This window comes from Dermacentor albipictus, chromosome 1 (genome assembly GCF_038994185.2).
Source record: "Dermacentor albipictus isolate Rhodes 1998 colony chromosome 1, USDA_Dalb.pri_finalv2, whole genome shotgun sequence".
Classification (NCBI taxonomy): domain Eukaryota; kingdom Metazoa; phylum Arthropoda; class Arachnida; order Ixodida; family Ixodidae; genus Dermacentor; species Dermacentor albipictus.
The window spans coordinates 346,341,292-346,356,850 of NC_091821.1; the positions used below are offsets into that span (position 1 = coordinate 346,341,292).

At 43.5% G+C, this 15,559-nt stretch overlaps 2 protein-coding genes across 2 annotated transcripts; one reads left to right on the forward strand and one right to left on the reverse strand.

Annotated features, from left to right (window-relative positions):
• Window positions 1-2,184: 2,184 nt before the first annotated feature.
• Window positions 2,185-13,157, reverse strand: wal (electron transfer flavoprotein subunit alpha wal). Its single transcript, XM_065451188.1, has 9 exons — window positions 12,929-13,157; window positions 12,307-12,459; window positions 8,471-8,552; window positions 7,040-7,122; window positions 5,969-6,068; window positions 5,711-5,821; window positions 5,432-5,536; window positions 4,904-5,055; window positions 2,185-2,554 (listed from the first exon to the last, which is right to left on the reverse strand). The coding sequence occupies exons 1-9, from the start codon at window positions 12,968-12,970 to the stop codon at window positions 2,360-2,362; spliced, it is 1,023 nt and encodes a 340-aa protein (XP_065307260.1). The 5' UTR covers window positions 12,971-13,157; the 3' UTR covers window positions 2,185-2,359.
• A 354-nt stretch (window positions 13,158-13,511) lies between these two features.
• Pmm2 (phosphomannomutase) lies at window positions 13,512-15,027 on the forward strand. Its single transcript, XM_065451281.1, has one exon. It carries the CDS (start codon window positions 13,950-13,952, stop codon window positions 14,709-14,711), a length of 762 nt encoding a protein of 253 aa, XP_065307353.1. The 5' UTR covers window positions 13,512-13,949; the 3' UTR covers window positions 14,712-15,027.
• The last annotated feature ends 532 nt before the right edge of the window (window positions 15,028-15,559 follow it).

The window sequence follows — 15,559 nt, forward strand, 5'->3', positions numbered from 1 at the left end:
ATTCCGGGCACAGGCTTAGCTGTTCTAACAGCCAAGTGGGGGCTGTGTTATAGTTTATAGAATTCGTATGAGAATGCATTGCAACATAAATAACATCATCAGACTTCAGCAACTCCTCTAGCTCTGAGCTTGTGTATTTATTGTGACAGTGACAAGTTTTCACAGCAGATAAGGCCATCTTCTGAAGAACAACTTCTTTGCAATGCAAACATCATCTTGTACTGCAGCAGTTGCCTGCTGTGGCCCTTGAAATACACGCACAAACCAAAACCTGGCCATGTTGGTGCTGGAGACAAGAGGCTATTGTGCCACGGTGCCTTTCTTTCTCTCTTTCGTTGTAAAGCGCTGGTCATGGGTATACGCGGTGGGGAGGTTGCTCTTTAAACATAGACCATTTGAAGAGCAACCGTGCCACCGTATCTGTAAAGGGCCTGCACTGCGGCACGATAGCGTTCCATTTATAGTGCCAACATCGCCACACCCCAGTCCACCCGCTTCTTTTTTTCTTCCCCTTGGGTCAAACACTCTAGAGAACAAGTTACGATCCCAGGTGAAATTGTCCTCTATCAAGGACTTCTGATAGGTGCACCCCGCCATCACCATCATTTAACCCCCAGAGGAAGCAGCAGAGTTTGCTCCAGAACGTTGGGTTTTAATAAATGTACGATTTGGTTGGAGACATTATTAGGCAATTATTGCAACCAGACAGGCACTCCTGTAAGAAATTTTAGCTTTCAATTTCACCCACGCTTTCCTTGGCTTCATTTACTGTAGGCCTCATCTGCTTGCTACCATATTTAGTTGAATAATGATCGCACTCACGTAACGATTGCACCCCTGAATTTTGTCACAATTCAATGTTTTTTCTTTCCTGCGTAATGATCGCACCTTGAGCTTGCCGCAGCAATATGTCATCTGCCAAGTCTAGCTGATGATGATCGTACTTACCATCTGTCGAATGCTACGCGAACAACTGTTCAAGACTTACCAAGCAGTCTACACACACCAAAAAAATTCTTAAGCATATTTCATTCATAATTTTCTGCACTTCCACGGAAAAAAAAAAAAAAAATCTACAACCACACTTTTTTTGGCTTTGTAATGGTTGTGGTCAACAACAAAAAAGGCGCCTTTCGATTTCTCGTGTCTGCACTCGTGGGCACGCAACAAATCGCTAGCAGCAATGACAGTAGCCACGTTTACATTGATATGTTGCAAGCAAGTGTACTCTATTCCTGTGCCAACGCTTGTAACACAGCTAAGATATTCACCCACCCTTAGTGGAAATGTGCCGCATTAGGATTGCAGTGAAGACAAATGTCGCAGTTTTCGCAGCATTTCCGCTATGTGTTTCTGTCACTGGTAGCTGAGCACGCCCATCTCTGTTTCTGTCCCCTCTGAGTGGACAGGGCTACGTTATTGCCGCAAACTTGCAGATATTAACGATATTATTCATTACTGATACAGAAGAAACAGTTTCAATGCATGTAATGTACTCACGAGAAGAAAAAAAATCATGTTTGGCACATCCGGCGTGTTCTGCCGGCCGCCATTTTTGTTTTGATGTCCCGTTCTATTTCAACGGCAGCCGCGTGTTAGTTGGCCTGCTATCATCTCGCAGCAAACGCAGGATGAATTTGGGGGGGGGGGGGGTATTTACACCGCGTAATGATCACACCCCTGATTTTGCGTCAGTCGTTTTTTCTAATTGCGATCATTATGCAAATATATATGGTATGTCCTGGATGCTCTCAACTTGGGCTTAATGCCACATGTAAGCGTACAACACTGTGGAAGTCTTTCTTTCTGGTCTGTGCCTTCCCTGGCTTTAGCAAGTAGGACTGTGAAGAATGTCTTGAGCACATCAAATGTAACCACCACCGCCAGCCACAGAAATCAAGAAACAACTTCTGGTGGTTTTAGTCACATAAAATTTATTTGATCAATAGAAAACAATTACTTTCATAAAGCACATTTTATCAAACAGCCATGTATGTAAACATTTGTTTTGCACAAGCTAACTGCTGACATTTTTTTTTCTTTGCTGCTGCATGTAGCGACGATACATTGCAATTTGAACACAATAAATGTACCACAACGAAATTTTACTTACTGCATGCCCACTGTCAACGATCTTCAGTTCTGACGACTGGCATGCTGTAAAGGAACAAGGAGCTGAAAGACTAACGAAACAGTCCCTGTTTTTATTTACTTGCCCTGGTCCCTTTCTAAAATCTTGCACAGTGTGTTGCCACGACCTACTGGTCCAGAACGAAGCTCCAACAGACTGGCCTTTCATAAGACCGAGCTCTCGACTCGTATGTGGAAAATGTGTTTATTAGTAACAGTGTACCCATTATCACTTGGTGACGTACTTGTCTATCTTGCTGAGCATCTCGGGAACAGCCTTGAAGAGATCTGCTACAAGGCCAAGGTCGGCCACTTGAAAGATTGGTGCTTCAGGGTCCTTGTTGATGGCTACAATGGTCTTGGAGTCTTTCATGCCAGCAAGGTGCTGAATGGCACCAGAGATTCCCACTGCCACATATAGCTCCTGTAATGGCCACAGCAGAAAATGGGGCGATGAATGCCACTGTTCAAGCAGAACTAGCTACAGAGCATAATTGCAATAAGCTCACTTGTTGCAATCTGCTGCAGTGCCAATTAGTATGCTCTGCAAAAGCTGTAGCAATCAAGAAAACATTGCTGCTTCAGTGATGCACCTTAACAAATGCACACTTGAACCTTGTTATAACGAGGTTGAAGGGGCAGCAGTATTTTATACTTCGTCATACCGGTTACTTCGTTATATCCATTATTAGTGTTTACTGCAATATATGGCCAATGGGATGCACAATTGTAAACATGGAAATAAGAAATTTGAATAAAAGAACAAAGGAATCTTCCACGTGTGCAACACGCGACTTGGCACCTGACGCTGCAGCCTTTAGATAGCTGCCTTCTGTTCCACTATGATGGTCTTTTGCGCCCGCTTTAAACTTGTCTCGTCACGGTTGAGCAGCACGTGGCACTCAACACTGCGCTCCGCTGTGTGACCGAGGAGGCAAGCGAACATCGCCGTGCCGGCTTGGCTCGGCTGGCTTGTGGCCTCCAAGGTTGCACTATGCCAGTGTGATCTCTGAGGTCAGACCCAGCTGCGTGCACGGCACGCCTTAGAGAAAGAAGTGAATGCACTAATTTTTTCCATCGCTGTGCGTAAGCGCGCAGCATGGCGCAACTTACACGTGACTCCCCAATTGCACTGGAAAGAGGTCAGTGGAGAAGTGCAATAGTGAGCTGATGCTCACTAGTGTATAACAGCTATGTCTTACCAGTACTCACGTACGGGGCAGAAACCTGGAGGCTTATAAAAAGGGTTCTACTTAAATTGAGGACAACGCAATGAGCTATGGAAAGAAGAACGATAGGTGTAACGTTAAGGGATAAGAAAAGAGCAGATTGGGTGAGGGAACAAATGCGAGTTAATGACATCTTAGTTGAAATCAAGAAAAAGAAATGGGCATGGGCAGGACATGTAATGAGGAGGGAAGATAACCGATGGTCATTAAGGATTATACAGACTGCATTCCAAGGGAAGGGAAGCGTAGCAGGGGGCGGCAGAAAGTTAGATGGGCGGATGAGATTAAGAAGTTTGCAGGGAGAACATGGCCACAATTAGTACATGACCGGGGTAGTTGGAGAAGTATGGGAGAGGCCTTTGCCCTGCAGTGGGCGTAACCCGGCTGATGATGATGATAATGATGAGCTGATGCTTATGTGCAGCTCACTAAGGCTGGTATTTTGTAGCGATGTCTTCTCTCATTCTATGCTTTTTCCGGCTTTTTGCGCTTGGCCAGTGGTCAGAGCGACGGTCTGCCCACATTATCAACGGGATCAGGCGGCCCTGTGTGGAGGATGATAAGAATAGCATAGAATAAGGCATAAGGCATCGCTACAAAATAGCGGCCTAGGCTGCAGCTACGTGCAGTGGTGAAAAAGAGCAGTTTTGCTCGATGACGTCTTTGACATAGGGATGTGAGAGTTTTAAACTGTTGCGGTGAACGAGTGCCAAACCCCATGGAAAACGATGTAATTGTTGTGCAACGGTCGCATACTTCTTGGACTCCATAGACTAATCTAGTTTGTTATATCCATTGGCAGGATAATTTTTTGTTAAAACGAGGTATTAAATACATGGCTTTCTATAGGGATTTCAAGGGGGTTTTTATTTAATGTACTTTGTTATATCCATTATTTCATTAAATCCCAATTTGTTATAACAAGGTTTGAGTTTATTTAAATAGTATGTGCATATCTGCTTGTTTATTAGTAGTATTAGTACTTGTGTCTTATGCAGGGAAGTTTCATAGAGAGAGCATCATACACACAGCTTTGTTACAGTTCAGATATGTCCAACATTGAAATCAAATAAGAGTTTTAAAGAAAAACTGTGGTGGTGAAATTGATGTGAGCCTACTTACTGCGGCTGATTACTGACAAGGGCGAAATGACAAGAATGCAAAGACTGCATGTGTTATCAGTGTCATACTGCAAGTACCTTCATGCATTAATTATGCCAGTAATTATAATAATGAGATTCATTGTTGGCACAATGTATAAACACAGTAAACAGGGCATGTTTTGTAATGAAAAAACATGACAATGCTTTTTACACGTGTGGTACAAATAGCAGATTTAAGCAGCTGCCCCGTGCTAGAGTATGAAGTGTCAATTGTAGTGACTGCTGTTCAATGCCCGTTTGCTGAGTACAAAATGAATCTTCCCAGCCGCAATGCACAGTGCATTAGGCAATGTCGTCTTAATTCACTTCGAAACACTTATGCACCCAGCTATATTACTGACCACATAACCCATCCTGCACATGAATGCCAACTCAACTCACCGGAGCCACAATCTTGCCCGTCTGCCCAACCTGCATGTCATTGGGCACAAAGCCAGCATCCACAGCAGCTCGAGAGGCACCAACAGCTGCTCCAATTTTGTCCGCCAGATCGTAGAGCATCTTGAAGTTATCTCCACTCTTCATGCCTCGTCCTGCGTTGGAAAACAGTTACATGAAGCAGGAGCATAGCCGGAAAAAGAGGGGGGGGGGGGGAGTCACTGGGCACGTGCCCACCCCCACACACAAAAACATTCCTGGCTACGCTACTGCAATGATGTGAAAACTTGCAATTAACAGTATCAAGCATACACACAGCAAGTCTGCTCTCCAATTCTGTGCTGTACCAACCATACCCACCTTCTAGATATCTTTTAATACCTAAACTTCACCAGTCAAAATCTTGTTGCAGCTCTACTATTATTCCGCTATTCTAACAGACCACAGGTTAGCTGTACTACAGGTCACAGAGATGCAGTACTGCTAGAACGTAACAATAAAACTGTAAAATTAACGTGACAAAAGCATTACCTCCAGAGATGACCTTCTTCGCACTGGTCAGCTCTGGCCGTTCACTCTTGCTCAGTTCCTGGCCCTCGAACGCAGATTTGCTGGTGTCAAATTCAGCAGTTGGTGCTGCATGGTGAAACCATCAAAGTGACTATGAAAAGCCGAGTAGTCCAGGCTGTGAACTTGATCACATGAACCTAACTAATATCCTAATGAAAGCGTGTCTTCTATGCCAACTACAGAAGCAGGCTTTATTGACCTCACAGCATTACTTTCTCATACAATTCAGCCCGAACTTACCACTTTCAGGTGAGACACTAGAGCTGCCATGGCCAACAGCATCAAAACAGGTCCCTCGGACAAGTAGCACTTTCACTGGGTCCTTTGCCTTGATTGTTTGAATAGCATTACCTGTGGATAAAGTTGTGGCTTCAATAGCACTATAATTTATTAGAGGGTGCTATATGATGCACATAGCATAAGAAGTGGTTCTCTAGATATCAAACCACTGACAGCAGCATCATACAGTAAACTTTTAATAAACACAGAAAACCTTGCCTGCATAGATGGAACGAACAAAGGTGTCAGGGGACTTGATGTCGAGCACGTCGGAAACGGGAGACACGTCTAGTTTTGAGGCTACCCTAGGCAGCAGACCCTGCAATCAAATTTGAGGATTGGCTACTTAGCCCAGCGAATATGCACCTTGCACCTTTTTTTTAGGGTACATTAAAAGCAGGCACCAGATCACATGGCGAGAACAGCAGATTACTCTTCAGAAGCTCTTTGTGAGGAGGGCTTGGAGAGATGTACAGAGAGCTCCTTTAAGCTAACTTAAAAAGGCTCGCATACTGCAACAGACTGTTTCTTGGCTCTGCCAGTTATATTTTCTTCTGCTGACTTTACTTTCGATTTTAACCCGCCGTGGTTGCTCATTGGCTATGGTGTTGGGCTGCTGAGAACGAGGTCGCGGGATCAAATCCCGGCCACGGCGGCCGCATTTCGATGGGGGCGAAATGCGAAAACACCCGTGTGCTTAGATTTAGGTGCACGTTAAAGAACCCCAGGTGGTCAAAATTTCCGGAGTCCTCCACTACGGCGTGCCTCATAATCAGAAAGTGGTTTTGGCACGTAAAACCCCAAATATTATTATTACTTTCGATTTTAACATAGCTAAGTAGTGAAATTGTTCAGAATTTTTCATGCATTTTGATCGAACATAGTCTTTCACACATCACACAAGTGTGATGGCACTGCCATCATTATTGGGCATTACAGTGAGCAAGCAGACGATCGCAGTCTATGGGAAAAAATTTGCCACTTTACAGTGATTTACAGTGTGGGAAGTTTATTAATACTGAATTTTCTACAGCAAGTACACAACTTAGAACATTTTTTGGCTTCTCTTACCTCCGTCACACAAGAAGAAGTGCACCTTTGAAGCTATAGTTGTATAGCCATCAGACAAATCAAGGCAATGCCAGCACTGCCTGTATTTATGATGCCAGCTGAAATGCAGCTGATGTAATGCATAGACAGTAGTGCTGTGATTAACCTCGCATGTAAGCATTAGAAACACTGAGCTCAGTACAGTTGTGATGCAATGAAGAAGAGAAAGAAGGAACTTGCCTTTGAAAATGCAGTTGACGCACCAACCATGTGGGTAAAGTTGAACTGCTTGCATGTGGCCAGAACAACAGGTGCCAGACGTTCTGCACACAAGTAACAACCACAGGACTGTATAAACAGTATGCCAGACCACTATGACTGCATTCTGGTGAGGTTGAAACTTTCATTTTCCGAAGAATATTACGGTACATCTGACAGTTTTCAAAGGGAATCTGTATTCCCATTACAGCCAGACATTAATGATGCAAGATGTGTACTTATCACATGCTGAAATGTAGCCACTTCACTGCATCAAGAATCGCCATGTTGTGAGTGTTACAATAGTGAACCAGTGGTCTTAGCAATGTGCATGAACATAGGCTGGTATTAAGTGGGAAAAAAAAAAGAGAGAGATTATATAGTAACAGTTTAAATAGTTTTTTATGGAAAGCCCCAAGTACATGGTTAACAGGGAAAGAGATGCACAGTCCGCTTGGTCTCTTTGACCATCATCTATTTTCCTCTAACGGTCTTTAATCATAGCAATTAACACTACATCAAACTTATAGTTATTGCCTAAAAAAAAATATGCGTATGCCATGCGCTGTGGAAATTGGTTAAACCGAAGCTTTCATTGGCGTTTGCGATGAACACTGTTCTTGTTTGGCAACCATTAGCAAGTACAGAGCACAGAAGCAAGCTCAACACGTTTTCACTGGGAAACGCCTCGCTCAAATAAACTTTCTGTGCTCGACCATTCACCTCTGACACATGACAATGACAACAGAGTGATGATGCTGGAGCAATGACAACGAAGCACGATGACAAAGGGATGACAATGTTGGAGTGATGATGGTGACAATGGAATGACAACAATGGTATGATGTCAATGGTAGGGTGCTGCTGGAATGATGATCATGCATAAGAACAATGAATTGACGACGAAGGCATGATGACAGTGGGACGACGACACTGGAGTTACTACGACAGAATGACGATGGCATGATGATGACCGTGTAAAGATGATGGTATTATGACAGTGACTGGCCGACGATATAAAAGCATAGTGATGATGACAGAGTGAAGACAGTACAGCAGTGACAATGACATGACGACAAAGGAGTCGCCGCAACAGCATGAAGGCAATGAAATGACGACAGCATGTTGGTGTTAGACCTCATGTCTGTGCTTATGTACATCACCTACAGCCTTGGGCCGCTCGGTTTATACTATATCCGGTACTTGTTTGCACTATGTCCAGTACCCGCCAACCATGCAAAACAGCCAGCAGGCAGCACCCGAAGAGTAGGGGGAAGAGGTAAAGAAAGCTTCACTTTAAAAAAAAAATTTATACAGGAAGAGCGAGCAAGAAGGAAGAGCTAATGAGATTTCTATTTAACATTTAACTACTCACTCTGGACGGCCAAGTGTAAAAAGAAACTTGCCGCTAACCTGGTAAAAGGCCTTCAAAGGCAGCATTGTCAGCCAAGAGAAGTTTCTGAAGCCCTTCAGCTTTGCCAACTTGAGCTGCAACCTGCATTGTAGTGGAAATCAAAGAGCAGAAAACAAGCTTCAATCTACTGGAGCCCACAGCAGGCTGAGATGTGATAGGTTTCCAAATTGCCACAGCCTCCTCAAAAATCAGAGCAGCCAAATGCAGTAGAGAAAATAAGGCTCACCACCAAGTTTACTGTGAAAGCTTTGCAGGGATGCTTCGGCATAACTGCTTAACAGACTACAAGAAAACTTTTCGTCTGCTCTTTATCACTAGACAGTCTATTTAAACAAGCAACATTAAAATTCCACATCTGTGAGTCATACAAAGTCATCTTCTGTGAGCCCCTGCTTCTGCAATGTCAACATTCTTTTTATACAATACTCATACTTATATATTAATCTCTATTATCTATCTGCTAGTTACTCCATTACTGGCCAAGATAGCAGCAATAAAGTGGACTTACTACTAAACTTTACATTGCAAAACATTTAACATCAAACATTTAAAGGGACTTTAAAGAGAAAAATGATTTCAGCTGGATTAGTAAATAATGCTTTTACAATGTCAAAGAAGAGAATGTTACCATGAGAGAAGGCTTGGTAAGCAAGAAAAGACGCAAACCTGAAAGACAGGTGGTGATGCCACCTTGAAGTTCCCGCACCAGCTGAAGCCCAGTTAATTGTTTGTCAATATAGATGGACTGCATTTTATTCTAAGAAAGCTAAAGAGTGCACTTAGCAAGTTTCAATAACTTTTACTGGGCCACAAATGCAAAAAAGACACTTTGAAATCCGTGACATCACAGTGACATTCCAGCGTAGGGTATCCGCACAAAATTTTAAAAATTGTTTGACTTTCATTTTCTTTTCTACTAATCAATCTATTACTACAAAATTCATGAAAATGGAGTTTTGAAAGAGTGATTTATTCTCTTTAGTGTCACCTTAGCTAGATTACTGTAAGCAACAGTTAACAACACTGTTGTTGAGCCGCAACAGCGTTACATCAATGTCTTCAGAATAAATATGTTGAAATTAGGGGCAAGTGAATATTTAAAATGTTAGACACGAATCGAATAGCCTTTCCTGTTTGAATTGTATATGATTCAATAAATAGATATTCAAAATTTATGAATATTTGTTTCTGGTGGAATAAAAGAGAGAACACAAGTTATTGGAGCCTCGAGGCAGAAGTACTGATGGAAGTGGGTGGTGTTCTGAGTAATTTTGCTGCAGGAAAGCTGCAGTTGTTGCATATAACTACAAGGGGGTACAAAAAAAGAAAAAAAATCATGGAGCTCTTCGTAATTGTAATGCTCTGTTCTCCCGATAGATGGGTATCGGTAGACATTTCATGAGACAGTGCCCAAGCCGACATCACAAAGAAAATTCATAAAGAAAATATTGATTTGCCACTGTTCATGAAACGAAGCTGACTTCCCAGGGGCCACTCAACAGCATGAAGATTGAGGAGTTCCAGAGTTGCTTCAAACAGAGGGAGAAAGCATTGGACAAGTATTGGCTCTGTTGTAGAATATCTTGAAAGGAACAAAATCATCAGCATCCTAAATGCTATAACTTTTTCTCTTTTAGAGACAGTCCAGATTTTTTGTGGTCCCCCTTGTAGTTCCTAGGCAAACACACCGGTCAGATAATTTTGCTCAATAATTTCCTCTCATCCAATAACGCCACACTTGTGGGCAGCCTATGAATTTGTTGTCTTGATTTAGGCTAAGCAACTTATTATTTGGCCAGTCTCACCATGTCTGCATCTTTTTAAAAATGCAGTGTGCAGTAGTATCGCACGTCTCCTTCAATGAACAAAAAGCATTCCATGCAAACACTGACATACAGTCCCCAGTTTCGTTACTGTGATTGTCATGGTTTACTGGATAGCTGAAAGAAGTTCTGATTTTACAGCTGCTCAGTGGATCGGGCAGCGTTTTTACAATTGCTAGTCAGTACAGTATGGCGTGGCATTTACAGAGGCACCCAACGTTTGTGTGCAGGCGCGACTAAGAGCAGGTGCGAGAGAGAAAATCTGGGGGCTTTTGCTCCTTGAATACCTAACTTTGCCTAGACACTATGAAGGAAAAGTTTCTTTGCGCGTATTGCATGCATTTTACCCGTAGGCATGCCGGCATTGTGAAGTGGGGTCAAGTTTGTTTACGCTCCGACGCTGGCTGCCGGCACGGTGAAGCAGTCAGCACAGATGCCCCATGCATTGGGTGATTGCTGTGTATAAAGGTATGTTGGACAGACTTTCTCACGCCTGCAGCACTGGTGCTGAGTCAGTCATGCCGGATTATAACTTTGTTGGGCCTTACGGCGCTCTACCTTCAAAAAAACATCACTGATTTTCCTGGGGGACCACGAGGGGCCGTAGTAGAGGCTGGGCCTGCTCTCCTGGAGCAGTATCTTCGCTCTTGGCAGGCTTTTCGTATGCTGCAGTCCTCAACTTTTCAGCTTTGAATGATCCGCTTTGAGTGAAATAAATGCACAGCGCCTTATCAACCGCAGTCGATTGCGACTGCCTGAAACGCTGCAGGCGATGTCTTGATGTCACGCCTTGAGGATTATTGGCTTTGCGTCTCGCCCACGATACGTTAGGTTAGCTTAGATTAGCTTAAAAAGTGTTAGGGTGGCAGGGCGCATTCTCACAGCGGTTATGCCATGAGCATTATTGTCTTTGTGTCTCGGCCACATTAGGTTAGGTTAACATTACGTTAGGTTAGCGTAAAAGGCTTTAGGGCGGCACGGTGTATATTTATAGTGGTTGCAGGAGCGTCGAGCATCACTGGTGGCCTTTCAGCCATTCACATTCAACCACCATTGCTAAGGCGCTTTGCCTTCTAGATTTTCAATACATGCGGCCCAACCTCTACTACGGTTCCTACTATGTTATTTTGAAGGTAGATCACCGTAAGGCACGACAGACGTATGATCCAGCATGACTGAATTAGCATGAGTGCCGCAGGTGCAAAAGAGTCTGTCCGACACAGTGATCGCTAGATGAGGCGTCAGTGCCCACTGCTTCACCTGTTTCATCGTGCCAGCAGCCAGCGTCCGAGCGTAAACAAACTCAACTCAAATCTGCAATGCTGGCACGTCTAGGGACAAATGCATACAATACGCGCAAAGAAACTTCTCATCCCTAGTCCTAGGCACAGTCACATATTCAAAAAGCAAAAGCCCCCCACATTTTCTCTGTCGCACCTGCTCTTTATTTCGTACGTGCAGAAAATGTCTGGCTCCTCAGGAAATGCCATGCCTCACTGTACTTCGTAGCAATTGTAAAGTTGCAAACAGGCATCTCATTGTGAACAGTATTACATGCATGTATCAAATGTAAATCAGCCTTTCTTTTCTCCAAATTGATTCCACGAAAACTTTACATTTCATTTTGTTTAGAAGTTTAAAAAATATATATATATTTTATTTGATTCAGTAGTTTAAGGTGTTTTTCTTGAATATTTGCATTTGATTCGATTAGGCAATTTCACTATACAAATCTAGTATCTAGAGCTGTTGGAATCTAGGGCTTTGCTTTGGAAAAACCTAAACTTAGTTAACACAAGGTTTCCACAATTGTTACAATAGAAACAGCCAAAAGACTACTGCTCAGAAGGGTTAATATATATTAATTAATCTCAATCTAAGTTTGATATAACCTGCTCTGTAGACGTCTTGTCGGGGTCCTTTAACAAGTGCACTGGATCCTGAAAGTTGTTTTCATTCGCAACAGAATCAAATTATTGCAGAAGTAGTAAACAGTGAACACACATACGTACACCAGACACATCCTTGCCAATAACAAGGCACGCAACCTCGCCACCGATCTTTTTCGCCGCAGCTATGGCATTCAATGTCGACGGCAGCATCTGGCCCCCGCTGTGGTCAGCGATGACGAGCGTGCTGTTGTGACGACACGCTGTAGACAAGGCCTGCACAATGCGGAGAGTTCACGGAAGAACGTTTTATCTGGCATTTCGGAAAAGCAAGCGCATGCACGAACAATCTTACATATTCAGAGTGCTGATGAATCGCAGTCACAAAATGAGAAATCTTCAAAACTGAAATCTGCGGTTTCTCTGAGCGCCGTTTAGCACCACGTCATGCTAAGGCGACAGGGCAAAGTTCTGACTGGTGTTGCAGAAGTCGTGGGGCGCGGTAGCGCTGAACTTAGCGTCACAGGTTGCGAGGCTGGACGTAACTATATTTATTCAATCGTGTTCTTTATTACTTGTAACAACGTGTCATTATTTCAAAAGATCGTTAGCAAACGCTGACGCCAAACTAATTTTCCTCACGTGCGTTATTTCCCCAGCGCTTATCTACACGTACACTATCCCTCTCCTTGCGGTCGGCTAGTCGACCTCCAATAAAACGAGATCGACGTTTCCGTGTGATTACCTGGAGGAGGCCACTTCTGTGGACGTGCTTGAGCGACAGCATCGTCCTCCTTGTCCAGTCCAGTGCGAATAGTTTGCTGTCACGTCCTGTGTGGGTTTTCTGTGTGAAACTTTACGCCACCGCAGGACAGCAGCGTGCCAGCAGGCCCATAGAATAAGGATCACACGGATCAGCCTCTATAATCACGCTGGGCCTCTTTGCATCAGCGACAGCAAATCGACGACGACACTCAAAAGATTGGCGTCCGCTAGGTGTGCTGTATTTCACATTATTTTCTTGTGTGTTTTGAAATAATTGTAGTGGTAACGCCAACGTTACTAGACTGGTAACACCAGCCCATGACTAGCCGGCAGCATTAATTTCGTAAAAAATGTAGTAGTTTGTTATTACAGTACAGGCGTGAAAAACCTTGGCAGATAGTCAAGTCATGCCACAGAACACCTATACAAATGGTCATGCTGCGAACTGGGAACGACAACGGATAACCGCCTTGATCTGCACCAATTGTCTGCACTCAGCATTCTCAGCATAACCCAGCCTACGCAACAACACAAACACACACACCCAGACGAAAGAACGGAAAATGAGGGCGGTTTGTGTAAGTAAAGCAGGAGCGGCTTAAAACTTTTTTTTTTTTTTCGAATGCGCTGGATATCGACATGCGTGTTACTCAAAAGAAAACATGGGATTTCTTGCTTCGTGCTTGAAATCCATATTCTCGAGAGCCGGGAAAACGTGATACACGTTGTGTGACAGATGCCAAGTTCGTTCTTTATTCTATGCAAATGCTGCCTACGTGCTGACCGTGCACATGCACGCGAGCCGGCTGTAAGCCGCAGCTCAAGTCGAGTCGGTTTCGCAGCGGCGCATTTGACGTGGCGAGTACTATCGTATATTGCCTACTGCAACCTTTACTCGAGTGCTGACGGTACGCGGTTTTCTGTGGCGCTTCCCGTCTTCCTCAATGCGCCGTGAGGAACTCTATTAATATTGATTTAGCTATAGCATCAACTCACGGAGAATGGCTAAGCTGCCGGGAACAGTGTTTCTCTTTGATGTGGACGGAACATTGACTAAGAGCAGGCAAGTGATCACCAACGAAATGTCCGAGTTTCTTCAAAGACTGAAGCGTGATGTCGCCGTCGCTCTTGTCGGTGGTTCGGACCTGGTGAAGATAGAAGAACAAATGGGAGGTCCAGGTGCCGTAGCCGAGTTTGAATACGTGTTTTCGGAAAACGGCTTGGTCGCCCACAGGAACGGTAAACTGATCGGCAAGCAGAGCCTACTTAACTTCATGGGAGAGGAGAAGCTGCAGAAACTGATCAACTTCTGCCTCCGCTACGTGGCCGACTTGACTTTGCCCCAGAAGCGCGGAACTTTCGTCGAGTTTCGATCGGGCATGCTGAATGTGTCGCCAATTGGCCGCAATTGCAGCCTCAGCGAACGAAATGCCTTCGAAATGTACGACAAAGAACATGGCATCAGAACGAAATTCGTGAAGGCTTTGCGGGAAAACTTTGCCGATTACAACCTGCAGTACTCCATCGGAGGACAGATCAGCTTCGACGTTTTCCCGCGCGGTTGGGACAAGACTTATTGCCTTGACCAACTTGTTCGAGATGGCTACAAGGCTATACACTTCTTTGGCGATAAAACCGACGAGGGTGGTAATGACTATGAAATCTACGAAGACCCCAGGACCGTGGGACACTCTGTGAAATCTCCAGAAGACACCATGGCGCAAGTAGAGAAAACACTGTCATCTGTGAAGAAGTCGGCGTAGGCATTAAGGCGCTGCGTGTTTCAGGCTGAAAAAGAGAAAATTAATTTTTGTCGTGACAGACTTTAGGAGAAACTCTGTGATTGCATTTTAATTCCATGTTGCACTGCTAGCTAACAATTTCAGACCAGCCTAATTAATAGCATTTTGTTACTCGTATGTTGTAACCCTGCAATTGTATGTTAATTATAGCCCTCAGCGCTCGACCTGTCCTTTCTTACTTGCCCCTTTGGCGCAACAATGTATTCTTTTGAATTCAGGGATAGAGGTTCTTTTCCAAATAAAGTTCTGTAAAGTGTGCAGTGATTCATAACTGCTACCAGTGTGTTTTCACGTTTGTTGAATGCAAAAACGCGCCACTCTGGTTGGCTATGTAGCGTCTGCCGTGTGATAGCAAAAAATGATTATAGCATAAACTGCTTCAATATATATATATATATATATATATATATATATATATATATATATATATATATATATATATATATATATATATATGAAATATATATATATATATATATATATATATATATATATATAAATATATGAAATATATATATATATATATGAAATAGAACGCAGCACCGCCATGCCAGAGAAAGTCATATCGTGCCTTCAATACTTCCGAACAGCAGCACACCATGGAAACTAAAGGCGATGCCCTTATAGTCTCTTTTCTGAGATAATCACCGGGCAGACTTAAATGAATTTTGTTGCTTTTGGGAGAGAAAGTTAAATTCTAGTGACTCTTGGTAGCGAACATTTAAATTAGGGCCTGAAATTTCTCACGAAATCTTCAAAAATGTGTTAGTTAAAAAAAATAGAAGTCCGAAGTATGCAAATTCGTAGCT